We start from the raw sequence: 27,348 nt of genomic DNA, 5'->3' as shown, positions 1-27,348 counted from the left end.
GTTTACACAGAGGAATGCTAACATCTTTCCCTGGGGAGTTCCAGGACAGCTGATCAATCTAGAAACAAAATTCAATCTCAGGGGTTGGAAACCTTTTTCTGTAATGGGCCAGATAGTATTTTAGTCTCTGTGGGCCAGCTGCAACAGTCTTTGTTGCAACTACTGTGACACTATAGCTCAAAAGTAACCATAGACAGTATGTCAGCAAATGAGTGTGTCTGTGTTCCAATAAACTTTATTTACAAAAACAGGCAGCAGGCTGGATTTGGACCATAGACTAGTCTGCTGACCCTTGCTTCATCTAACGGTTACACTGATGTTGCCACAAGAGTGACCAAAAAATGATGACCAGAACCAAGTTGTTCTGGCAAAACTAATCTATTGTATTAGAAGCCAGAATAGTGGCTCTTATGGGCCACTATTTGTGGGATTAGTGGGGTCAGGGGTCGGGGGAGTACTACAATTGGGAAGAAGCACATGGAAGCTTCTGGGTTAATAGTAATATTCTGTTTCTTGATATGGGTGATGTTTACATAGGTGTGTTAACTTTGTGAAAATTCATTGAACTATGTGAGAATTCATTTATGAGTTGTATAAATTTCTGTGTCTATTTTATAAACTATTTTTAAAAAGAAAAAAAGAAACAACATGTTCTAAGGGATAAATCATTTTTAAAAAATTAGGCAGAAAGTCCTATAGAGAGAATATAAGAGTTGGGCAAAGTGTCTGTGGGTTCCCAGCTGTGCAATGAGGACGACACAGGCCAAGTTCTTTTGTTTGTAGTGTGCTTTTTTAAAAAATTGTGATTAAAAACCACATAATGTAAAATTTAACATCTTAACTATTTTAAAATGTATAGTTCAGTAAAGTATATTCATATTGTTGTGAAACAGACCTCCAGGATGTTTTTATCTTGCTAAACTATTAACTACATACCAATTAAATGACAACTCCCCCTTTTATGGAAAGTGTTTATTTACAAAATAACATGAGGTTAAAAAAGTAGATCTCCAAATTATATATGTATTATAATTACAACTGCTTAAAATTATATACACATTGGGTAAAAGTTCTAAATGGTGAACTAAAAACAATTATGTCAGAACAGTAGGATTAAGAGGGACTTGTCTTAAGTTCTCTTAATATTTCCCCAATTTCCCGAGCCCTTGGCAACCACCATTTTTTGTTCTATGAATTTGACTACTTTAGATGTCTCAAATAAGTGGAATCATACAGTAGTTGTCTTTTTGTGATGTCTTATTTCACTTAGCATCAAGTCCTCAAGGTTCATCCATGTTGTAGTATGTGACAGGATTTCTTTCCTTTTTAAGCCAGAATACGATTCCATTTTATGTATATACCACATTTGTTTTAACCATTCCTCTGATGATGGGCATTTTAGGGTACTTCCACCTTTTGCCTATTGTGAATAGTGCTGCTATGAACAGAGCTGTGCAAATATCTCTTTGAGACTTTGCTTTCAATTTTTTGCATATAACCCAGAGGTGGGATTGCTGGGTCATATGGCAGTTCTATTTTTTATTTTTTTTAGGAACTTCCATACCGTTTTCCATAGCAGCCACACCATTTTACAATGTTACCCAACAATACACAAGGGCTCCAATTTCTCCAAAGCCTTGTCAATGCTTGTCATTGTCAGGTTTATAAAACATTTATTTATTTTTATTGATATATAATAGATATAAATATTTTCAGAGTACATGTCATAATTTAATATCTTCTAATCAGTGTAATTGGGATATCCATCAACCTAAATATTTGTCTTTTCTTTTATTATTATTATTATACTTTAAGTTCTAGGGTACTGTGCACAATGTGCAGGTTTGTTACATATGTGTACTTGCGCCATGTTGGTGTGCTGCACCCATTAACTCGTCATTTACATTAGGTATATCTCCTAATGCTATCCCTCCCCACTACCGCCACCCCACAATAGGCCCCGGTGTATGATGTTCCCCATCCTGTGTCCAAAGTGTTCTCATTGTTCAATTCCCACCTACGAGTGAGAACATGTGGTGTTTGGTTTTCTGTCCTTGCAATAGTTTGCTCAGAACGATGGTTTCCAGCTTCATCCATGTCCCTACAAAGGACATGAACTCATCCTTTTTTATGGCTGCATAGTATTCTGTGGTGTATATGTGCCACATTTTCTTAATCCAGTCTATCATCGATGGACATTTGGGTTGGTTCCAAGTTTTTGCTATTGTGAATAGTGCCGCAATAAACATACATATGCATGTGTCTTTATAGCAGCATGATTTATAATCCTTTGGGTATATACCCAATAATGGGATGACTGGATCAAATAATATTTCTAGTTCTAGATCCTTAAGGAATCGCTACACTATCTTCCACATGGTTGAACTAGTTTACAGTCCCACCAACAGTGTCAAAGTGTTTCTATTTCTCCACATCCTCTCCAGCACCTGTTGTTTCCTGACATTTTAATGATCGCCATTCTAACTGGTGTGAGATGGTATCTCATTGTGGTTTTGATTTGCATTTCTCTGATGGCCAGTGATGATGAGCATTTTTTCATGTGTCTGTTGGCTGCATAAATGTCTTCTTTTGAGAAGTGTCTGTTCATATCCTTTGCCCACTTTTTGATGGGGTTGTTTGATTTTTTCTTGTAAACTCATTTAAGTTCTTCGCAGATTCTGGATATTAGCCCTTTGTCAAATGAGTAGATTGCAAAAATTTTCTCCCATTCTGTAGGTTGCCTGTTCACTCTGATGGTAGTTTCTTTTGCTGTGCAGAAGCTCTTTAGTTTAATTAGATCCCATTTGTCAATTTTGGCTTTTGTTGCCATTGCTTTTGGTGTTTTAGACATGAAGTCCTTGCACATGCCTATGTCCTGAATGGTATTGTCTAGGTTTTCTTCTAGGGTTTTTATGGTTTTAGATCTAACATTTAAGTCTTTAATCCATCTGGAATTAATTTTTGAATAAGGTGTAAGGAAGGGATCCCGTTTCGGCTTTCTAATATGGCTAGCCAGTTTCCCAGCACCATTTATTAAATAGGGAATCCTTTCCCCATTTCTTGTTTTTGACAGGTTTGTCAAAGATCAGATGGTTGTAGATGTGTGGTATTATTTCTGAGGGCTCTGTTCTGTTTCATTGGTCTATATTTATGTTTTGGTACCAGTACCATGCTGTTTTGGTTACTGTAGGCTTGTAGCATAGTTTGAAGTCAGGTAGCGTGATGCCTCTAGCTTTGTTCTTTTGGCTTAGGATTGTCTTGGCAATGCAGGCTCTTTTTTGGTTCCATATGAACTTTAAAGTAGTTTTTTCTAATTCTGTGAAGAAAGTCATCGATAGTATGGCCATTTTCACGATATTGATTCTTCCTATCCATGAGCATGGAACATTCTTCCATTTGTTTGTGTCCTCTTTTATTTCGTTGAGCAGTGGTTTGTAGTTCTCCTTGAAGAGGTCCTTCACATCCCTTGTAAGTTGGATTCCTAAGTATTTTATTCTCTTTGAAGCAATTGTGAATGGGAGTTCACTCATGATTTGGCTCTCTGTTTGTCTGTTATTGGTGTATAGGAATGCTTGTGATTTTTGAACATTGATTTTGCATCCTGAGACTTTGCTGAAGTTGCTTATTAGCTTAAGGAGATTTTGGGCTGAGACGATGGGGTTTTCTAAATATACAATCATGTCATCTGCAAACTGGGACAATTTGACTTCCTCTTTTCCTAATTGAATACACTTTATTTCTTTCTCTTGCCTGATTGCCCTGGCCAGAGCTTTCCAACACTATGTTGAATAGAAGTGGTGAGAGAGGGCATCCCTGTCTTGTGCCAGTTTTCAAAGGGAATGCTTCCAGTTTTTGCCCATTCAGTGTAATATTGGCCATGGGTTTGTTGTAAATAGCTCCTATTATTTTGAGATACGTCCCATCAATACCTAATTTATTGAGAGTTTTTTTAGCACGAAGGGCTGCCGAATTTTGTCGAAGGCCTTTTCTGCATCTATTGAGATAATCATGTGGTTTTTATCTTTGGTTCTGTCAATATGATGGATTACATTTATTGATTTGTGTATGTTGAACCAGCCTTGCCTCCCAGGGATGAAGCCCATTTGATCATGGTGGATAAGCTTTTTGATGTGCTGCGGGATTTGGTTTGCCAGTATTTTATTTAGGATTTTCACATCGATGTTCATTAAGGATATTGGTCTAAAATTCTCTTTTTTTGTTGTGTCTCTGCCAGGCTTTGGTATCAGGATGATGCTGGCCTCATAAAATGAGTTAGGGAGGATTCCCTCTTTTTCTATTGATTGGAATAGTTTCAGAAGGAATGGTAACAGCTCCTCTTCGTACCTCTGGTAAAATTCGGCTGTGAATCCATCTGGTCCTGGACTTTTTTTGGTTGGTAGGCTCTTAATTATTGCCTCAATTTCAGAGCCTGTTATTGGTCTATTCAGGGATTCAGCTTCTTCCTGGTTTAGTCTTGGGAGGGTGTATGTGTCCAGGAATTTATCCATTTCTTCTAGATTTTCTAGTTTATTTGCATAGAGATGTTTATAGTATTCTCTGATGGTAGTTTGTATTTCTGTGGGATCGGTGGTGATATCCCCTTTATCATTTTTTATTGCATCTATTTGATTCTTCTCTCTTTTCTTCTTTATTAGTCTTGCTAGCAGTCTATCAATTTTGTTGATCTTTTCAAAAAACCAGCTCCTGGATTCATTGATTTTTTGAAGGGTTTTTTGTGTCTCTATCTCCTTCAGTTCTGCTCTGATCTTAGTTATTTCTTGCCTTCTGCTAGCTTTTGAATGTGTTAGCTCTTGCTTCTCTAGTTCTTTTAATTGTGATGTTAGGGTGTCAATTTTAGATCTTTCCTGCTTTCTCTTGTGGGCATTTAGTGCTATAAATTTCCCTTTACACACTGCTTTAAATGTGTCCCAGAGATTCTGGTATTTGTATCTTTGTTCTCATTGGTTTCAAAGAACATCTTTATTTCTGCCTTCATTTCGTTATATACCCACTAGTCATTCAGGAGCAGGTTGTTCAGTTTCCATGTAGTTGGGCGGTTTAGGTGAGTTTCTTAATCCTGAGTTCTAGTTTGATTGCACTGTAGTCTGAGAGACAGTTTGTTATAATTTCTGTTCTTTTACATTTGCTGAGGAGTGCTTTACTTCCAACTATGTGGTCAGTTTTGGAATAAGTGTGATGTGGTGCTGAGAAGAATGTATATTCTGTTGATTTGGGGTGGAGTTCTGTAGATGTCTATTACGTCCACTTGGTGCAGAGCTGAGTTCAATTCCTGGATATCCTTGTTAACTTTCTGTCTCGTTGATCTGTCTAATGTTGACAGTGGGGTGTTAAAGTCTCCCATTATTATTGTGTAGGAGTCTCTTTGTAGGTCTCTAAGGACTTGCTTTATAAATTTGGGTGCTCCTGTATTGGGTGCATATATATTTAGGATAGTTAGCTCTTCTTGTTGAATTGATCCTTTTACCATTATGTAATGGCCTTCTTTGTCTCTTCTGATCTTTGTTGGTTTAAAGTCTGTTTTATCAGATACTAGGATTACAACCCCTGCTTTTTTTTTTGTTTTCCATTTGCTTTGTAGATCTTCCTCCATCCCTTTATTGTAAGCCTATGTGGGTCTCTGCACCTGAGATGGGTCTCCTGAATACAGCACACTGATAGGTCTTGACTCTTTATCCAATTTGCCAGTCTGTGTCTTTTAATTGGAGCATTTAGCCCATTTACATTTAAGGTTAATATTGTTAGGTGTGAATTTGATCCTGTCATTATGATGTTAGCTGGTTATTTTGCCCGTTAGTTGATGCAGTTTCTTCCTAGCATCGATAGTCTTTACAACTTGGCATGTTTTTGCAATGGCTGGTACCCGTTGTTCCTTTCCATGTTTAGTGCTTCCTTCAGGAGCTCTTGTAGGGCAGGCCTGGTGGTGACAGAATCTCTCAGCATTTGCTTGTCTGTAAAGGATTTTATTTCTCCTTCACTTATAAAGCTTAGTTTGGCTGGATATGAAATTCTGGGTTGAAAGTTCTTTTCTTTAAGAATGTTGCATATTGGCCCCCTCTCTCTTCTGGCTTGTAGAGTTTCTGCCGGGAGATCCATTGTTAGTCTGACGGGTTTCCCTTTGTGGGTAACCCTGATCTTTCTCTCTGGCTGCCCTTAACATTTTTTCCTTCATTTCAACCTTGGTGAATCTGACAATTATGTGTCTTGGAGTTGCTCTTCTCGAGGAGTATCTTTGTGGCATTCTGTGTATTGCCTGAATTTGAATGTTGGCCTGCCTTGCTAGATTGGGGAAGTTCTCCTGGATAATATCCTGAGAGTGTTTTCCAACTTGGTTCCATTCTCCCCGTCACTTTCAGGTACACCAATCAGACGTAGATTTGGTCTTTTCACATAGTCCCACATTTCTTGGAGGCTTTGTTCATTTCTTTTTACTCTTTTTTCTCTCAGCTTCTCTTTTCACTTCATTTCATTCATTTGATCTTCAATCACTGATACCCTTTCTTCCACTTGACCAAATCAGCTACTGATTTGGTCAGTAGCTTGTGTATGTGTCACGTAGTTCTCATGCCATGGTTTTCAGCTCCATCAGGTCTTTTAAGGACTTCTCTACGCTGTTTATTCTAGTTAGCCATTTGTCTAATCTTTTTTCAAGGTTTTTAGCTTCCTTGCGATGGGTTCGAACATCCTCCTTTAGCTCAGAGAAGTTTGTTATTACCTATTGTCTGAAGCCTTCTTCTCTCAACTTGTCAAAGTCATTCTCCATCCAGCTTTGTTCCATTGCTGGCAAGGAACTGCATTCCTTTGGAGAAGAGGCGCTCTGATTTTTAGAATTTTCAGCTTTTCTGCTCCGGTTTCTTCCCATCTTTGTGGTTTTATCTACCTTTGGTCATTGATGATGGTGACGTACAGATGGGGTTTTGGTGTGGATGTCCTTTCTGTTTGTTAGTTTTCCTTCAGCTGCAGGTCTGTTGGAGTTTGCTGGAGGTCCACTCTGGATGCTGTTTGCCTAGGTATCACCAGTGGAGGCTGCAGAACAGCAAATATTGCAGAACGGCAAATGTTGCTGTCTGATCGTTCCTCTGGAAGCTTCATCTCAGAGGGGCACCTGGTCGTATGAGGTGTCAGTCGGCCCCTTCTGGGAGGTGCCTCCCAGTTAGGCCACTCGGGGGTCAGGGACCCACTTGAGGAGGCAGTCTGTCCCTTCTCAGATCTCAAACTGTGCTGGGAGAACCAGTACTCTCTTCAAAGCTGTCAGACGGGACAATTAAGTCTGCAGAAGCTTCTGCTGCCTTTTATTCAGCTATGTCCTACCCCCAGAGGTGGAGTCTACAGAGGCAGGCAGGCCTCCTTGAGCTGTGGTGGGCTCCACCCAGTTCGAGTTTCCCAGCCACTTTGTTTACCTACTCAAGCCTCAGCAATGGCAGGCGCCCCTCCCCAGCCTCCCTGCTGCCTTGCAGTTCGATGTCAGACTGCTGTGCTAGCAATGAGCGAGGCTCCGTGGGTGTGGTACCCTCCAAGCCAGGCACAGGATATAATCTCCTGGTGTGCCATTTGCTAAGACTGTTGGAAAAGCGCAGTATTAGGGTGGGAGTGACCTGATTTTCCAGGTGCCGTCTGTCATGGCTTCCCTTGGCTAGGAAAGGGAATTCCCTGAACCCTTGCACTTCCCAGGTGAGGTGATGCCTCGCCCTGCTTCTGCTCACGCTCTGTGGGCTGCATCCACCCACTGTCCAACCAGTGACATGAACCTGGTACCTCAGTTGGAAATACAGAAATCACCCATCTTCTGCATTGCTCATGCTAGGAGCTGTAGACTGGAGCTGTTCCTATTCAGCCATCTTGGAACCGCACCTTTTTGTCCTTTCTTCATGCTAGGAACATTTATTCTCTTCTAGCTATTTTTTTTTTTTTTGAGATGGTCACCCAGGCTGGAGTGCAATGGCGTGATCTTGACTCACTGCAACCTCCGCCTCCTGGGTTCAAGCAATTCTCCTGCCTCAGCCTCCCGAGTAGCTGGGACTACAGGTGTGTGCCACCAGACCCGGCTAATTTTATATTTTTGGTAGAGATAGGGTTTCACCATGTTGGCCAGGCTGGTCTTGAACTCCTGACCTTAGGTGATCCACCCACTTTGGGCTCCCAAAGTGCTGAGATTATAGGTGTGAGCCACCTCATCCGGCCTCCTCTAGCTATTTTGAAATTTTCAGTAGATTATTGTGAACTAGTCACCCTACTGATCTATATTGAACATGAAGTCTTACTCCTTCTATCTAACTGTGTATTTGTACCCATTAATCAATCTCTCTTCACCCCCCACCCCTTCCTAGCCTCTGGTAATTACCAATCTATTCTCCATTTTCATAACAGCCACTGTTTTAGCTCTCACATATGGATGAAAACATGCAGTATTTGTCTTTCTGTGTTTGACTTATTTAACTTAAAGACCTCCATTTCATTCTTTTTTTATGGCTGAATAGTATTCCATTATGTATATATACCACTTTTTTTTTATCCATTCATCCATCTGGAACAGGCAAGGATGCCCACTTTTGCCACTTTAACATAATACTGGAAGTCCTGGCCAGAGAAATTAGGCAAGACAAAGAAATAAAGGGCAGCCAAGTTGGAAAGGAAGAAGTCAAATTAGCCTTGTTCAAAGACAATATGTTTTGTTTTGTTTTGTTTTGTTTTGTTTTTGAGACAGGGTCTTACTCTGTCACCCAGGCTGCAGTGCAGTGGTGCAAAAGTGATCTCGGCTCACTGCAACCTCTGCGTCCTGGGTTCAAGTGATTCTCCCACCTCAGCCTCCTGAGTAGCTGGGACTACAGGGATGTATCATGATTCCCGGCTAATTTTTTGTATTTATAGTAGAGATAGGGTTTCGCCCTGTTGGCCAGGCTGGCCTCAAGTGATCTGCCCACCCTGGCCCCCCAAAGTTCTGGGATTACAGGCGTAAGCCCCTGTGCCCAGCCAACAATATGATCTTAAACTTAGAAAAACCTAGACTCCACCAAAAAACTGTTAGAACTGATACATTTAGTAAAATTGCAGGATACAAAATAAACACACAAAAATCAGTAGCATTTAAATATGCCGACAGTGAACAATCTGAAAAAGAAATCAAGAAAGCAATCCCATTTCCAATAGCTACAAAGAATATAAGACACCTAGAAATCAATTTAATCAGAGATGTGAAAGATCCATACAAGGAAAACTATAAAACATTCATAAAAGAAACTAAAGAGGACATTAAAAAATGGGAAGATATTCCATGCTGATGGGTCCAAATAATTAATATTGTTAAAATGACAATTCTACCCAAAGCAATTTATACATTCAATGGAATCCCAATCAAAATACCTATGACATTCTTCACAGAAATAGAAAACAAAATCCTGAAATTTTTCTTTCTTTCTTTCTTTTTTTTTTTTTTTGAGACAGGTTCTCACTCTGTCACCCAGTCTGGAGTGCAGTGGCACAATTACAGCTTACTGCAGCCTCAAACTCCCGGGTTCAAATGATCCTCCAGCCGCAGCCCCCTGAGTAGCTGGGACTACAGGTGCATGACCACAACACTTGATTAATTTTTGTATTTTTTGTAGAGACAGGTTTTAGCCATATTGCCCAAGTTGGTCTTGAACTCCTGGGCTCAAGCAATCCTCCAGTCTAGGTTTCCCAAAATGCTGGGATTACAAGTGTGAGCCACTTGTGCCTGGCCCCTAAAATTTTTATAGAACCCCAAAAGATCCAGAATAGCCAAAGCAATCCTGAGCAAAATGAACAAAGCTGAGGCCAGGTGCAGTGGCTCACACCTGTAATCCCAGCACTTTGGGAGGCAGAGGTGGGCAGATCACCTGAGGTCAGGAGTTCAAGACCAGCCTGGCCAACATGGCAAAACCCTATCTCTACTAAAAATACAAAAATTAGCTGGTTGTGGTGGTGGGCACCTGTAATCCCAGCTAATCAGGAGGCTGAGACAGGAGAATTGATTGAGCCTGGGAGGCAGAGGTTGTAGTGAGCCGAGATCGTGCCATTGCACTCCGGCCTGGACAACAGAGCAAAACTCCGTCTCAAAAAAAAAAAAAAAAAAAGAACAAAGCTGGAGGCATCATACTACCTGACTTCAAAACATAATACAAAGCTACAGTAACCAAACTGGCATAAAAACAGCCAATGTTTTACTGTTTTACTAGCATGTGTTTACTAGCCAATGTTTTACTAGCAATGCGTATGTTTTACTAGCATAAAAACAGACACATTGACTGATGGAAGAGAATAGAGAACCCAAATATAAATCCATGCATTTACAACCAACTCATTTTTGACAAAGGTGTCAAGTACATACAATGGGGAAGGACAGTCTCTTCAATAAATGGTGCTGGGAAAACTGGAAAACTGTAAGCAGAAGAATAAAACTAGACTCTCATTTACTATATACAAAAATCAAATCAAAATGGACTAAAGACTTAAATCTATGACCTGAAACTATGAAATTACTAGAAGAAAACATTGGGGGAAATGCTCCAGGACATTGGAGCATTTTTATTTGTCTATTTTGCCATTTGTCAAAAGATTTCAAAAGCACAAGCAAACAAAGCAAAAATAGAAAATGGGATTATATCACGCTAACAAGCGCCTGTACAGCAAAGAAACAATCAACAAAGTGAAGAGACAACCCACAGAATGGAAGATCATATTTGCAAACTACCCATTTGACAAGGGATTAATAACGGGAATATATTAAGGAGCTCAAACAACTCAACAGCAAAAAAAAAAAAAACGAAAATCACATTAAAAAATGGGCAAGGTTGGGGCAGTGGCTCACTCCTGTAATACCAGCACTTTGGGAGGATGAGGAATTTCAGACCAACCTGGGCTGAGGTGGGAGGATCACCTGAACCCGGGCAGATTAAAGCTGCAGTGAGCCACGATCTCATCACTGTACTCCAGACTGGGCAACAAGACCCTGTCTCAAAAAAAAAAAAAAAAAAAAAAAGGCAAAAGATCTGAATAGATATTTCTCAAAAGAAGACGTACAAATGGCCAACAGCTATATGAAAAAATGCTCAGTATCACTAATCATCAGAGAAATGCAAATCAAAACCACAATGAGATAATCATCTCACCTCACCTAAAATGGCGTATATCAAAAAGACAGGGAATAATGAATGGATGCTGGTGAGGATGTGGAAAAAGGAGAACATTCATACACTGTTGGTGGGAATGTAAATTAGTATGACCACTATGGAAAACAGTGTGGAGTTTCCTCAAAAAAGTAAAAATAGAACTACCATATCATTCAGCAATGCCACTACTGGGTATTTATCCAAAAGAAAGGACATCAATATATCAAAGAGATAATTGCACTCCTATGTCTACTGCAGCTCTATTCATAGCAGCCATAACATGGAATCAACATTTCCTGTTTTTTTGTTTGTTTGTTTTTTTGTTTTTTTTTAGACAGAGTCTCGCTCTGTTGCCAGGCTGGAGTACAGTGGTGTGATCTTGGCTCACTGCAACCTCTGCCTCTCGAGTTCAAGTGATTCTCCTGCCTCACCCTCCTGAGTAGCTGGGACTACAGGCATGTGCCACCACGCCCAGCTAATTTTTGTTATTTTTAGTAGAGACAGGGTTTCTCGATCTCTTGACCTCATGATCTGCCCACCTCGGCCACCCAAAGTGCTGAGATTACAGGTATGAGCCACCGCGCCAGCTCCTGAGTTTTTCTGATGGTAGCATAGGCCAATTTTTTAAAAGCCATTTATGAAGGTGGTCAAGGCTTTACCTAAATTAAACTTAAATATAAAGGCCTTCAAGAAAACTGCCTTCAATCCTTACTGAAACTATATTTATCCTAAAACTTCAGCACCATTTTGATGTGACTTTATCTTCTTTGCGCAAAGTTTATAAATTTGTTCAAAGTTCCTAGGAAGTGAAATGCATAATAGCAGAGTAATAGCAGCATAGCAAGTGGAAAAGTTTAAAATCATGTTTTCATATTTTGTTTGAAATGCCACCCATGTGTATATCTCCCAGAAAAAGCAATAATATGACTACTCAAAGACCCAATTATAGGGTGAATACAAATTTCATTAACTTCGGTCCCACTACACTGGAAAAACTGGGAATTCTACCAAATGGAACAAGTGGACTGGCATCAGGAGAGGCTAAGAACTCGCAGAAGCAATGACACGAGGAGGAGGAAAAGTGAATAAAGCTCTGGCTCTAGGAGCTACAGCACACAGTTGGCTACCTTGCTCTTCCAGAAGGACTCGCACAGCTGAGTTTTCCTTTACTTTTTTTCTGGCTGCTGCTTCTTCTTCCTTAGACCACTGCATGTGATCCCTATTAAAAAAAAATAAAAAGATTGTAAAATATGCTTTATCATTGAAGAAGGCAGAAAAAAGGTGACAAGGAACCACATCTTTCATTCTAGATTAGCTGAAGACAAATGATACAGACTAATTCCACATGGAATGAATACATTTTGTGTCAGATGTTCCTACTTATGGCGCTGGTACAACCCTGGAATTCCTACGATTCTTCTGTTTAAATGTGGTTGTGCTGCAAGCCCCAGCTATCTCTGGGAAATGGCTGCTAAAGTAATGTCCTCAGAACACCCTGGTGTATGACTATTTGGGTGCTGGTATGGTTTGCCGGTTTTTACTCTAAGACTAAATTTATTTGCCTTTTTGTTAATTTATGAACAGAACATTCTTCAGTAGTTTTTAAATGCTCCTCTTACAACACTTGTATTCTAACACTTTGCCGTCAAAGAGATCAAAGTTTTAAAATGTTTTGTACTTAGCCTGCAATTTTTAAAGTAACTTTAGATTTATTTTTCTTATTAGCTACTTTAACTTCCATAAAATGATTCATTTGCATTTAAGTGATAGAGTACTTGATGCAGCACGTGAAAAGGTCATCTTTCTAAGTTCTGGCACTTTCTATAAGTATTTTTAGTTTCAGAATCTACTCTCCCTATATGAGAAGATATTATTTTCTGCTGCAAATAAATGTCTTTCTTGTAATAGAAGCAACAACTGTATACAAGAAAGGTAATATTTTTTAAGTTTTGTTTTCACAAAGTTTGCATTTGTTTTTGCAATAAGTTAGACTATAAGTAAAGCCATTTCCTGGAATAAGCCAGGAATAATTTTTTATCACTAAACAATAAAAAAATTACACACCCATATTCAAGTTGCATGTAGCCTAAAAGAAAAACCCCTAACACTATTATCATATGATATATGTAGTCACCTGACTGATGAGAAGGGATAAATTATACAGTTCTTGGAAGTGCATCATGCTGTGACCGACAAACATTGAGCAGTTAGGATGATCATAATTATAATTATAATAATTACCATCATTTATTTATTACATATCAGGTATTGTAATAAGCACATTACATATATATGTCTTATGTAATCCTTTCAAAAACCCTTTGATAGGGTTATAATCATGCCTACTTTGCATAGTGGCTAACAGAAATTTAATAACTTATTCAAGGTCATATAGCCATGAAGTGGCAGAACCAGAATTCACCTAGGTTTGTGTCACTTAAAAGTCCATCTTCTCAACTATTAGCCTATTATTTTCTACCACGGCAGTGGGGGACACAGAGAGACTTAAGATGTAATGTTTGCCCATCTTGGGTTTATATTCTCCTAGTGCAGCCAGGTAAACAATAAGTAAATGATAATACAGTGAAGCATGCATGGCTAGTACCTGATGAAGGGGAGTGCAGCCAATTCATGCAGCTGGGGCAAATAGGAAGGCTTAAGAGAAGGTAGGTTTGGGCTCAGGTTAGGAGGAAAAGTGGTAGAGCAAATTCATGTCACTCAGAAGCTGACAATACAGACAGTGCATACAGGGAACAGTTAAAAAACTCCATTTTGACTGGTTCTCTTGGACTATTGCAGATGAAGTTGGGAGCTGGGTAACGGTCAGATTTCAGAGGATCTTAAATGTGGGGCTGAACAGTTAAGTAGTATGCGAGACACAATGAAGTCGCGAAGGACTGGAGGAAATGCGACCAATTAGACTGTTGGAATGGTCTAGGAGTAATGAGTCCCACAACTAAAGTGGTAGCAATGGAGAACAGGAAGGAAAGGGGGAGAGGGAGACACTGAAAACACTGCAATTAAGACCTAGAGATTAACTAGATATTGGAGAAGAAGTGTAAGCGTCATGAATGATTCCAAGCTCTTAAAACTGAGTATCTAGGAAAGTGGGAGTAACAATGACAGAATATGGAGTTACATTGGGTGGAATGATGATAAGCATGGTACTATTTTAAGTAATGCTTATACTATCAGATATGAGAGGGTATATTCCAGTGACCTGGCTATAAATACACCACCGAAGGTGCGAAACTATTTTCCTTAAAAAAATAAAAATAAATAAATAAATCAAAATTGGTATGCTGCAGTCTCCAGGAAAAGTGAATGAGAATGTTTTCAGAGTCTCATAGATAAAAGTTTAACCACCAGTATTTAAAAAAAATCCAATCATGTACAAGCCAAATAACCATTAAACAACTTTGTCTCTTACTTTAATAAATAAGGTTAGGATAGTTTTTGTTTTGACTTATTTTGACTTACGTTAACATCTGTGATCAATCACATATAAATTGGGGCTGGCAACTATACTTTAAATTGTGTATATATTAAATATACTATATTGAATACAATTACATGACAGTTGTGAAATTAAAGGCAACAAGTTATTTATTGAAAAAACAGTATTTCTAAGGCTAGGGATGAGTTTTTCATCTACAAATTCTACCACATATAGGAAAGAAAATAGAACAATCTATTTCCCTGGGAAGAATCAAGCTGTGAGACAATAAGAATATATGTGGTCTTCCGCTTTAAGCATTTAAGCTTTTAGTTTAACTTGCTATTTCTTATTTAATAACTTACAGTTATTTCTTAACTGTAACTTCCTTACACTGTTCTTTATGTTACTTCATTTTCTTAACTGCTAAGTGAGGGGAATAGTATATCCTAAGTTCCTGCAGAACAGATTTTTTTTTTTTACACCACAGTTACAGAATCCCCACAGAAACCTATAAAATGTTCCTACTGTATTTATGGGGACTTCCTCCAGCCCTGCTGCTTTATGATGGCAGTTCTTTATTTTGGAAAACTGGATTCATGTATCCCAAAACCCAACAGCTGGCAATAAGAATCATACAACTTTTTATTAGTAATAAATACAACTACAATAGAATTTAAGCATAGAAACAAATAATAAACAAACTGGAAATAATCAAGTATTTAACAGCAACAAAAACTAAAGGAAAAAAGTGGTTTATAGAGTTTGGCCAATAAATTGTACTTCTGGGAACTTACTGAAATGAAGTAACTCGAAAGAACTAAGAAATTCTGTACAGGGAAATATTTGTATGAAGATAATCACTGGAACACTAAATATAATATTAATAGCAAAAAATTAGAAACAACTTCAGTGATAGGGGAATGAAAAAATTATAGTAAATCAAAGGAATATTATACAGACATTAAGATAATAAATATGACTATTATATGACAATATGGAAAAGTATTTATAAAATAACATGAAGTTAAAAAAGTAGATCCCCAACTTATATATATATTTATCTTTTTTTTTTTGAGATGGAGTCTTGCTGTGTTGCCCAGGCTGGAGTGTGGTGGCACAATCTTGGCTCACTGCAACCTCCACCTCCCATGTTCAAGCAATTCTCCTGCCTCAGCCTCCCAAGTAGCTGGGATTATAGGCGTGTGCCACCATACCCGGCTAATTTTTTTATTTTTAGTAGAGATGGGGTTTCACCATGTTGGCCAGGCTGGTCTCGAACTCCTGACCTCAGGTGATTTGCCTGCCTCAGCCTCCTAAAGTGCTAGGATTACAGGCGTGAGCCACCATGCACCCGGCCAAATTATATACGTATTATAATTACAACTGTTTAAAATTATATACACACTGGGTGAAGATTCTAAGTGGTGAACTAAAACCAATTATGTTTGGATAGGAGTAAGAACAAACTATCTTAAATTTCCTTAATATCGTAAAGCAGCTTCAACTAGAGATAATTTTTTAAAAACTATATGTAAAACCTGTACTCTATGTTTAAGACATACAACAATTGTCTTTAAAACTTTACCCTTCATGAGGAAAAAGCCATAAACCCTTATAATAAGAAGGAAGTTATGTTTTCTTAAAAAAGGAAAGATATAAAAAAGAAACTTGAGCAGAAAGTACAAAATATACTTTTCATGAAAATTTGAATTTGAGAAAAAAACCTCAAAAACAGATTTTTGAGTAAGACAAATTTTTACATGTCCTATAATTTGTTTGTATATATAGTTTATATATATTTCTTATTCCTTCCATATGTATAGTATAATTGAATAATGTTTCCTTGATTTAGCTTTTAGTTGATGGCAATAGTAATCTAAATAATTGTGCATTTGGTTTGATTTGGAAAAGTTACACACACATACACACACACACACAAATTATTTAAGTTGGATACTAAAGTTTTTGATAATATTACCTAGAGAAAATTCTGCTGAATATAGTGTTGCTTCCTGTTATAACTTTTAATAATCAGATATAAACCAAAGTACCCAATATAAACTATTTTCCTGTCTTTGTCATTTACTATGCATGTGATGGCCTCACTATAGAACACAACTTTGTTCTATAAGTCAATGATATTTGACAAATTTGACAAATGTATTAGATGACTAGGGAATTAAAAAGAAAATATTTATTCTTAGGTTAAAGCAAAAAATAGAGTCTATTACTTTCAGCCTAAGACTATTTCAATAATTCTTAATTCTATAACAAAGTGTGGGAAAGAGAGTTTCTGGGATGCCAGATGAGTTGGTCTCCCCTGTGTGAGACACCCATGGGGAGCCATGGGCGGCCTCTGAGGAGAAAAGTCTCCTTATTGCCTTCATGTCTTTATGCCCCAACAGCATTCCACAGGTTGCTCGGGGAAATAACACTCCTTTGAAGCAGTAGAGTATAATCAAACATCTTGGCTTCTCCTGAAACCCACTCCCACCCATTTTAGTCCCGATAAGTTAAAGATCTTAAGTAGTTTAGAGACTACTTTGCTCGAGGAAATTCCCAGAAACCGCCACTGCTATACATCTTATTGAATGACTCATGATTTCTCCTTCACTGATTAATCCTTTTCCTCATCCCTTCCTACCCCACCCATTTGCCCTAAGAACAAAGAACTTGTAAACCAATAAATTGGGTGGAGGCCGAGAGCTTGGGGCCGTGGAGCAAGCCACCATGCTCTGGTCTCCTGGACCCACCTTTTAAACTCTTATTCTGTCTCTTTCTAATTCCTTTGTCTCCGCTGGACTCTGGGTACCTGCCGGGTGGTATGGGGCTGGTTTCTCCAACACAAAGGCATATTTATTACACAGTTACACAAACAAACACACACACATTTTTCTATATACTACAAAATCTTCAACATAATTATGACTTAAAACTCTGGTATAGGACTTATGATTTTGGCCATGACAGAGTACCTGGCAATGGACTTACCCTCCTGCCACAAATAATTATAAAGCTGGATAAAATAAAGCAACTGCTTTTAAACACTGGACTACACTTCAGACAGGGCAAGACTGATCCTTAAGAGAAGAAAAACACAAAAGGTGAGTCCCCACATCCACCTGTTCTGTCTGGGGACACATTCTAGACTGTGGTGCAGAGAGGCTGTCTCACTGAGTGGCAGTTTCATGAGTTGAGAAGGCAGAGATCAGAGTTCAGAGTTGCAGAGGTGGTGAGAGTTTGTGCAACAGGATACTGAAGAGGGAGATGGACAGACAAGAGGGCCCCTGAAGTCTACAAGAGTTCTCCTAAGGTTTTCAGCTAGTCCTAGCTGCTCATCTACAGGCAGAGTTACCACAGGGACTAGTAGAAGAGAGAGGATTCTAGGAATGAGGGTAGAGAAAAGAGAACTGACGAGATAGGTAGTACAGTGCTTGGTGACACTGGAGTTCTGGCTAAGCCACAGTGGAAAGATCTATCTGAGCACCTTGAATATTTAGTTAAGACCCTAGAAATCCCATGCCATAGGAAGAAGAACCAAACTAGACTCCGGACATTATCAAAATAGTCCCACCCAAACAACACCTAAAATCAAACCTGATCCAAGAAGGAGCTGGCAGAAATTCAACCACTTGCCAGAAAAGACTCGACATCTTTAAAGGAAGACAACATAATCCGGACTCCATAGAAGATATTATCCATAATGTACACCATATAATCAAACACTACTAGACATGCAAATCAAGAGAAAAGTCAGTCAATAAATATAGACTTTGAGAAAACCAAATGTTGGAATTAGTACACAAGGACTTTAAAACAGCATTGAAAAATATGTTAAAAGATTTAAAGAAAAAGATGGACAGAATGAATACATAGATGGAAGAAATCTCAGAAAAAAATGAAAACTTTTTTTTTTTAAAAAGGAAATTCTAGAACAAACCCATACACACTATCTGAAATAATGAGTTGAGTAGGCTCAGGTGGGCATGGTAGCTCACACCTGTAATCCCAGCACTTTGGGAGGCTGAGGTAGAAGAATCGCTTGAGTACAGGAAGTTGAGGTTGCAGTGAGCCATAATCACACCACTCCAGCCTGGGTGACAGAGTGAAACCCTGTCACACACACACAAAAAAAACTGGGAGGCTTAACAGCTGACAGACACTGGAGAGAATGGGTCAGTAAACTTAATGACAGATGTGGAAATTATTCAAACTGAAGACCAGAGAGACAAAGATTGAAAAAAAGTATGAGTCTCAGTAACCTGTGGGATAATACCAATTGGTCTAACAAACACATAAATTGAAAGCCCAGAAATAGAAAAGAGAAAGAAAATGAGTTAAAAATAATAATAAAGAAATACTGACTAAAATTTTTCCAAATTTGAAGATAAAAAGAAGAAAGAAGAAAAAGAAACACTCAATAGATCAGGCAGGAAACACAGCAAACCCCAGGCAATATAAATACAGAGAAAACTGATAAAAATCAAAGATAAAGATACATTTGAAAAGTAGCTACTATATACAGTGGGAAAAGAAATGCAAACTACAGCTGATTTCTCATCAGAAACAATGATAATGAAGGCCAGAAGATAAAGCAAGGACATCTTATGTCGGGCACGGGGATGGGAGAGATGTGTCAACCCTGAATTTCACATGCAGTAAAAAGATCTTTCAAATTTGTAAAATAAAGACATTTTCAGATAAACAAAATTTGAGAGAATTTGTTACCAGCAGAATTTGCACTACAAGAAATGTTAAAGATCTTCAGGTTAAAGGAAAAGGGGACCACATGGAGTCTGAGATCTACAGGGTGAAAAAAATAGACCAGAAGTGGTAAATATGTGGGTAATTATAAAATAATCTTTTTAAAAACTTTAAATTTCTTTTAAAAAACCCAACTAACTGTATATAACAAAAATAAAAACAATGATTATAGCATTTATACATAGAGGTAAACTATATGACAACAATATCACAAATGTTGGAGGGATGATAAGTAGAAATATATTGTTGTAAGGTTAATTTTATGTTAGGTGGCACAACATTAATTCTAATAGACTACACTAAGTTGACAAAGCACATTGTAATGTCTAGAGCTGTGGTTCTCAAATTGAGAACCACAGTATGAGAATCAAAACTATTCTCATAGCAATACTGTGTTTTGCTCTTTCACTGTGTTGACATTTGCAGTGATGGTATAAAAACAATGAGGGGTAAAACTACAACTGCCTTGGAATGAAAGAAGGCAGTGGCACCAAAATGTGTTAACTGTCATATTCTCTGCCACCATCCAGTGAGCAGCAAAGAATATAACAATTTTTACCAAAATTAAACAATTAAAAAATTTTCGATTTCGCTGATTGATGAAGCAGTAAAAACTATTAATTTTATGAAATATTGAACCTAGGGTACAAATCTTTTTAATAGTCTATGTGACAAGATGGAAAGCATGCACTTCTGTACTGAAGTACAATGGCTGGCTTGACTGAGGAAAAGCACTCATGAACTGTGAGCTGAACTAGCTGCTTTTTTCATGGAATGCTATTTTTACTTGAAAGAGCAACTACTGATAAAGCTATAGTTATTTAGACTTGGGTATTTGGCATATAGTTTCTCAAAAGTAAACAAAATGAGCCTATAACATTAAGAAAAACAAATTACAGTATGTGTTTGCAAAAATAAATTTTGTGCTTCCAAGCAAAAATTAGACTTCTGGAAAGCGTGTGTCCACCACCATGAGTTTGATAGCTTCCCAATACAGATTTTCCTGATGAGACTGGTTTCATGTGATTTTTAAATATTTTATAATAAAATGTGTCAACATTTAGAAGATCTACATCAAACAGGGAACCAATATTTTCCAAATTATCCATGCATGATGTTATAAATCATGCATAGGTAAAGGATCTATCCAAAGTGCAAGGTATACCAGTGTATCATAATATGGCAGAATATAGAGCCAGGCCCTGTGGAGTGCTCTTGTAGTCCCAGCTACTCGGGAGGCTGAGGCAGGAGAATGGCTTGAGCCCAGGAGCTCACAGCCAGCTTGCGTAACATAGCGAGACCTGGTCTTGAAAAAAAAAAATATATATGGCAGAATATAAAAAGTTCCGTGATATGGTTTCATATGCCATATTGCAACTAAGAAACTACCACTATTGAGATTTAGTGTAATATCAAAAAAAAAATCCACAATTATCTGATAAAGGCTATTAAAAACTCCTCTCTGGCCGGACACGGTGGCTCACGCCTGTAATCCCAGCACTTTGGGAGGCCGAGGCGGGCGGATCATGAGGTCAGGAGATCGAGACCATCCTGGCTAACATGGTGAAACCCCGTCTCCACTAAAAAATACAAAAAATTAGCCGGGAGTGGTGGTGGTTGCCTGTAGTCCCAGCTACTCTGGAGGCTGAGGCAGGAGAATGGCATGAACCCGGCAGGTGGGGCTTGCAGTGAGCCGAGATCGCGCCACTGTACTCCAGCCTGGGCAAGAGAGCAAGACTCTGTCTCAAAAACAAAACAAAAAAAAAACAAAAAAACAAAAAACAAAACAAAAAAAAAACTCCTCTCCTTTGTAAGCACGTATCTATGAGAGGCCAAATTATCTTCATATTATTCAAGAGGATATGAGAATCCAATTTCTTCCATTAAGGCAGACATTAAAGAGACTTGCAAATATTTACAGCAATGCCACTCTTTGCATTACACTTTTGGGAATATACATTTACATTAAAATATGTAATTTATGTTAATATGTAATGGATTCATTATTGTTTTGGAATTAATAAATGTTTTCATGTTTGAGTTTTAATTTCTAATACAGAAAATATCAATAGACATAATCCATATCAATAAGAAGTCTTTGGGGTTCTTAGTAATTTAAGAGTGTAAAGGGGTCCTGAGACCAAAATGTTTGAAACTATTGCCTTGAAATAATTCGTAAAACAGAATGCAAAGACATATGGCTAAATGCCAGTAGAGGAAGTAAAAATTGGATACAAAAAATTATTCAATTAGGCTGGTCACGGTGGCTCACACCTGTAATCCTAGCACTTTGGGAGGCCAAGGCGGGCGGATCATGAGGTCAGGAGTTCAAGACCAGTCTGACCAACATGGTTAAACCCTGTCTCTACTAAAAATACAAAAATTACCTGGGCATGGTGGTGCATGCCTATAATCCCAGCTACTTGGGAGTACCCAAGTAGTACTAGTAGTACTCGCTTGAACCTCGGAAGCAGTGAGCCGAGATCATGCCATTGCACTCCAGCCTGGGCAACACAGCGAGACTCTATCTAAAAAAAAAAATTTACTCAATTTATCCAAAAGAAGGCAGTAAAAAAGGGACAGGGGAAAAAAAGGGCAGAAGAGATAAATTAAAAAATAAACAGACAACCAAACAAAATAATATTAATATACAATGCTACCTGGACTAGGTGTTATCTTAAGTTTCTTTTCTTTCTATTTTCTTTGGTGTTAATTTAGTAGGTCTAAAAAATTACTTTATTGTTTCCATTTGTATTTTTTTAACTGTTAAATATTTTCCTGTATGCTCACATGTACTTCCTCCTGGATCAACTTTCTATGTACATTGCTCATTTATCAATTATTAGCAAATAATGCTTTTCTGACAATATAAAAAATGTTCTATAGGTTAGCCCTGATGTATGGGCAGTGGAAAATCATTTAAATTTTTTCTCTCTCCTTTGGTTTTTGTGTTAGTAAGAGTAATAGTTCTCAAAACAGCATACAGCCCGGGCACGGTGGATCACACCTGTAATCCCAGCACTTTGGGAGGCTGAGGTGGGTGGATCACGAGGTCAGGAGATCGAGACCATCCTGGCTAACACGGTGAAATCCCATCTCTACTAAAAATACAAAAAATTAGCTGGGCATGGTGGTGGGCGCCTGTAGTCCCAGCTACTGAGGAGGCTGAGGCAGGAGAATGGCATGAACCTGGGAGGTGGAGCTTGCAGTGAGCCGAGATCAGGCCCCTGCACTCCAGCCTGGGCGACAGAGCGAGACTCCGTGCCAAAAATAAATAAATAAAAACCCAGCATACAAATTAAGATTAAGTACTCTGAAGACTTTGGTTTCCCTTGGGAGGAGGTAATTAAGGTGGACAGCACCTAAGGGCTTCTGGGGTCTGCAATGTTCCGCTCCTGACTAGAGGGCTGGGCATGTGGACATATTACACTTTGTAAATAAATCAAGTTGAGTACTTAAAAAAAGAAAAAGATTAAGTACTCTGAAACTATAATTATCCTATTTCATCAAATCCAATATGCTATTATTTTCTGTTCCAGTAATAAAGAAAAAACATTTTCAACTACAATTTTAAGATGCACAAACTGTAAGAAATGTCATGATTTCAGAGATGTTAATAGGTAAATAAAAATGTGAGTCTCAGAAAAGATAAAATATAGCTGTTATAGGCATATCAGCTAATAACTGAAGTAACTTCAATTAAATCTTCCTTTCTACTATTGAGGCTAATTTATATTTGTAACTCCAGGATGCCTACCTCTCTTTTTGGCTATAATGAATATTTCAGTCAGTTACTGTTATTAGTAAATTAGTTTTTGTTTTTGTTTTGTTTTCATTTTTCATTATTAATTTATTTTTTGAGACAGGGTCTCACTCCATCACCCAGGCTGGAGTGCTGTGGCACCATCTCGGTTCACTGCAACCTCCACCTCCCAGGTTCAAGTGATTCTCCTGCCTCAGCCTCCTGAGTAGCTGGGATTACAGGCACGCCCCAACACGCCCAGCCAATTTTTGTATTTTTAGTAGAGATGGTGTTTCACCATGGTGGCCAGGCTGGTCTTGAACTCCTGACCTCAGGTGATGCGCCTGCCTTGGCCTCTCAAAGCACTAGGATTACAGGCATGAGCCACTGTGCACAGCCTACAACAAGGTTTTTAAAAAAAACCTTTTTAGCCTTTGGAAAAACCTCTGACAGCCTCAGACTCCTGAGTTCAAGCAATCCTTTGGCCTCAGCCTCCTGAGTAGCTAGGACTATAAGTGCATACAACTGCGCCCAGCTAATTTTTAAAATTTTTAAATTAAATTAAATTATTATTATTATTATTATTTTTGTAGAGACGGGTCTTGCTTTGTTGCCCAGGTTGTCTCCAACTCCCGCATCAGGCGATCTTCCTGCCTGGCCTCCCATACTGCTGGGATTACAGGCATGAGTGAGCCAACACACCAGCCTGAGTTTCTTACTTGTGTGACTAACAAAAAATACAAACATAGAGCCAATGCCTTTCTACTTTGCATACAATGGGATGGAGGTCACAGCTGCTGAAGAAACCAATACCCACCTCCCTCATTAAATATTTAGTGGGAACCTATATCTATCAGGCACTAGGCCTGTGAACTGGGGACACAAAGATGAGGAAGATTTGGTAGAACTCAAAATTTTGAGAAGTTGGAATCAGTATTAAAGAATACAGAATTTGTCATCAGGTAGATAGCAAGATGGGAAATAGGTACATAAGGAAGACGGCTTTTTTTTAAAATAAAACTCAATACCAATGCATATAAAATATAGTTACATCTCTACCCTCCCTCTCATCCCCATTCCCATCTCTGATGTAAATACCATTATCAGGATAATGTGGACCTTTTCAGACTTTTCTCTATATATATAAAAGCAAAGGTGTATATACATGTAACACAGGTACAATAATTTCTTTTTTTTATTATTATACTTTAAGTTCTAGGGTACATGTGCACAACGTGCAGGTTTGTTACATATGTATACATGCACCATGTTGGTGTGCTGCACCCATTAACTCGTCATTTAGCATTAGGTACATCCTAATGCTATCCCTCCCCCCTTCCCCCACCCCACGACAGGCCCCAGTGTGTGATGTTCCCCTTTCTGTGTCCAAATGTTCTCATTGTTCCATTCCCACCTATGAGTGAGAACATGCGGTGTTTGGTTTTTTGTCCTTGCAATAGTTTGCTGAGAATGATGGTTTCCAGCTTCATCCATGTCCCTACAAAGGAAACGAACTCATCCTTTTTTATGGCTGCATAGTATTCCATGGTGTATATGTGCCACATTTTCTTTATCCAGTCTATCATTGATGGACATTTGGGTTGGTTCCAAGTCTTTGCTATTGTGAATAGTGCCGCAATAAACATACGTGTGCATGTGTCTTTATAGCAGGCAATAAACATACGTGTGCATGTGTCTTTATAGCAGCATGATTTATAATCCTTTGGGTATATACCCAGTAATGGGATGACTGGGTCAAATGGTATTTCTAGTTCTAGATCCTTGAGGAATCGCCACACTGTCTTCCACAATGGTTGAACTAGTTTACAGTCCCACCAACAGTGTCAAAGTGTTCCTATTTCTCCACATCTTCTCCAGCACCTGTTGTTTCCTGACATTTTAATGACCGCCATTGTAACTGGTGTGAGATGGTATCTCATTGTGGTTTTGATTTGCATTTCTCTGATGGCCAGTGATGATGAGCATTTTTTCATGTGTCTGTTGGCTGCATAAATGTCTTCTTTTGAGAAGTGTCTGTTCATATCCTTTGCCCACTTTTTGATGGGGTTGTTTTTTTCTTGTAAATTTGTTTGAGTTCTTTGTAGATTCTGGATATTAGCTCTTTGTCAGATGAGTAGATTGCAAAAATTTTCTCCCATTCTGTAGGTTGCCTGTTCACTCTGATGGTAGTTTCTTTTGCTGTGCAGAAGCTCTTTAGTTTAATTAGATCCCATTTGTCAATTTTGGCTTTTGTTGCCATTGCTTTTGGTGTTTTAGACATGAAGTCCTTGCCCATGCCTATGTCCTGAATGGTATTGCCTAGGTATTCTTCTAGAGTTTTTATGGTTTTAGATCTTACATTTAAGTCTTTAATTCATCTGGAATTAATTTTTGTATAAGGTGTAAGGAAGGGATCCAGTTTCAGCTTTCTAATATGGCTAGCCAGTTTTCCCAGGACCATTTATTAAATAGGGAATCCTTTCCCCATTTCTTGTTTTTGTCAGGTTTGTCAAAAATCAGATGGTTGTAGATGTGTGGTATTATTTCTGAGGGCTCTGTTCTGTTCCACTGGTCTATATCTCTGTTTTGGTACCAGTACCATGCTGTTTTGGTTACTGTAGCCTTGTAGTACAGTTTGAAGCCAGGTAGTGTGATGCCTCTAGCTTTGTTCTTTTGGCTTAGGATTGTCTTGGCAATGCAGGCCCTTTTTTGGTTCCATGTGAGCTTTAAAGTAGTTTTTTCCAATTCTGTGAAGAAATTCATTGGTAGCTTGATGGGGATGGCATTGAATCTATAAATTACCTTGGGCAGTATGGCCATTTTCACCCTATTGATTCTTCCTATCCATGAACATGGAATGTTCTTCCATTTGTTTGTGTCCTCTTTTATTTAAAGGTCCTTCACATCCCTTGTAAGTTGGATTCCTAGGTATTTTATTATCTTTGAAGCAATTGTGAATGGGAGTTTACTCATGATTTGGCTCTCTGTTTGTCTGTTATTGGTGTATAAGAATGCTTGTGATTTTGGCATATTGATTTTGTATCCTAACACAGGTACAATACTTTCTTAACAAAAATGAGGTCATACTGGAGAAAATTCTCTTCAGCTTGCTCTTTTCATTTAATGATATATCATAGCCATCTCTTGGTATCAGTATACATACATCTCTCATTTTTATTAACTGCTACATTATTTTCCAATGTATGGAAGTAACTTTTTTTAAGGTTTTAATGAGGTGTAACTGACATACAGTAAACTGTATTCAAAGTGTACAACTTGGTAAGTTTTAATATATGTAGACACTTTTGAAATTTTCACAGTAATCAAGAAAATGAACATGTCCATTCCCTTCAAGTTTCCTTGTGCCCCTTTGTAATTCCTCCCTCCCACCCCTCCCCTTCTCCCCACTCACCTCCACCACTAACAACCACTGATTTGCCTTCTGTCTCTATAGATTAGTTTGCATTTTCTAGTACAGTATAAGAAAGTATTGTATGTACTCTATTTCTAACTTCTTTCACTCAGCATAATTATTCTGAAATTCATCCATGTTGTGTGTATCAATAGCAGGTATATGTTTAACTTTTTTTTTTAAGTACATTTCCATTTTATTTTTCTCCTGAGAATAGTCTGTCTTCAGTCTTTAAGAACTCAGCTCCTTACATGGGCTTTGGTGGGGGACGTGGGGCAGCACCCACAGGTCTAAATGGGGGTGGGGGTGTTCGGCCCTTATGGGCTTCACGAGATCGATTCCTGACTACTTTGCTGTGAACTGCACAACTCACACAGTAATGTAGCTTCACATACAGCTTGGGAAGCACATAGGCATCAAAGACGCTCGCTTCAGAAATGTCCCTGACTGCTGCGGCCTCCACTATGTTTTGAATGACGAATTTCTTAATGGCCTTGTCCTTGGGCACTCACTGAGCACAGTTAGTGCAGCAAATAGGCGGCACGTGGCCGAGGCCCTTTTTGGTACGACCATTGTTCCTTCTTTTCTTTGTCATCTTGGAGGCACGGACCGGAGATATATGTTTATCTTTTAAAGAAACTGCCGGAGATATATGTTTATCTTTTAAAGAAACTGCCAAGTTCCTCGTTAGTATAGTGGTGAGTAAAAACAACCGAAACAAACAAATAAACTGCCAAGTTGTATTCCAAAATGGTTATACCATTTTATATTCCCACCAGCAGTGTATGAAAGTTCCAGTTCCTCTACATCCTTATCATCACTTGGTAAGCTCAGTACTTTTAATTTC

General features: G+C 38.4%; 1 protein-coding gene and 1 pseudogene across 9 annotated transcripts in view; both read right to left on the bottom strand.

Moving 5' to 3' along the window:
- The window catches only part of METTL8 (methyltransferase 8, tRNA N3-cytidine), a 120,568-nt gene that overhangs the window by 33,999 nt on the left and 59,221 nt on the right, over window positions 1-27,348 (bottom strand). For all 9 annotated transcript variants that reach the window (XR_009214261.1, XM_032755411.2, XM_058441258.1 and 6 more), the window contains one exon: window positions 12,272-12,363. Coding sequence is in view for 8 of the 9 variants with exons in the window: in XM_032755411.2 (XP_032611302.1) it covers window positions 12,272-12,363 (92 nt within the window). In the remaining variant the exon portion in view is untranslated. The remainder of the gene's footprint in view (window positions 1-12,271; window positions 12,364-27,348) is intronic.
- Window positions 26,717-27,096, bottom strand: LOC116810673 (small ribosomal subunit protein eS26-like; annotated as a pseudogene).

Source organism: Hylobates moloch, unplaced genomic scaffold, assembly GCF_009828535.3.
Source record: "Hylobates moloch isolate HMO894 unplaced genomic scaffold, HMol_V3 SCAFFOLD_1, whole genome shotgun sequence".
Taxonomy (NCBI): Eukaryota; Metazoa; Chordata; class Mammalia; order Primates; family Hylobatidae; genus Hylobates; species Hylobates moloch.
This window is presented reverse-complemented; position numbering and strand designations above follow the sequence as displayed.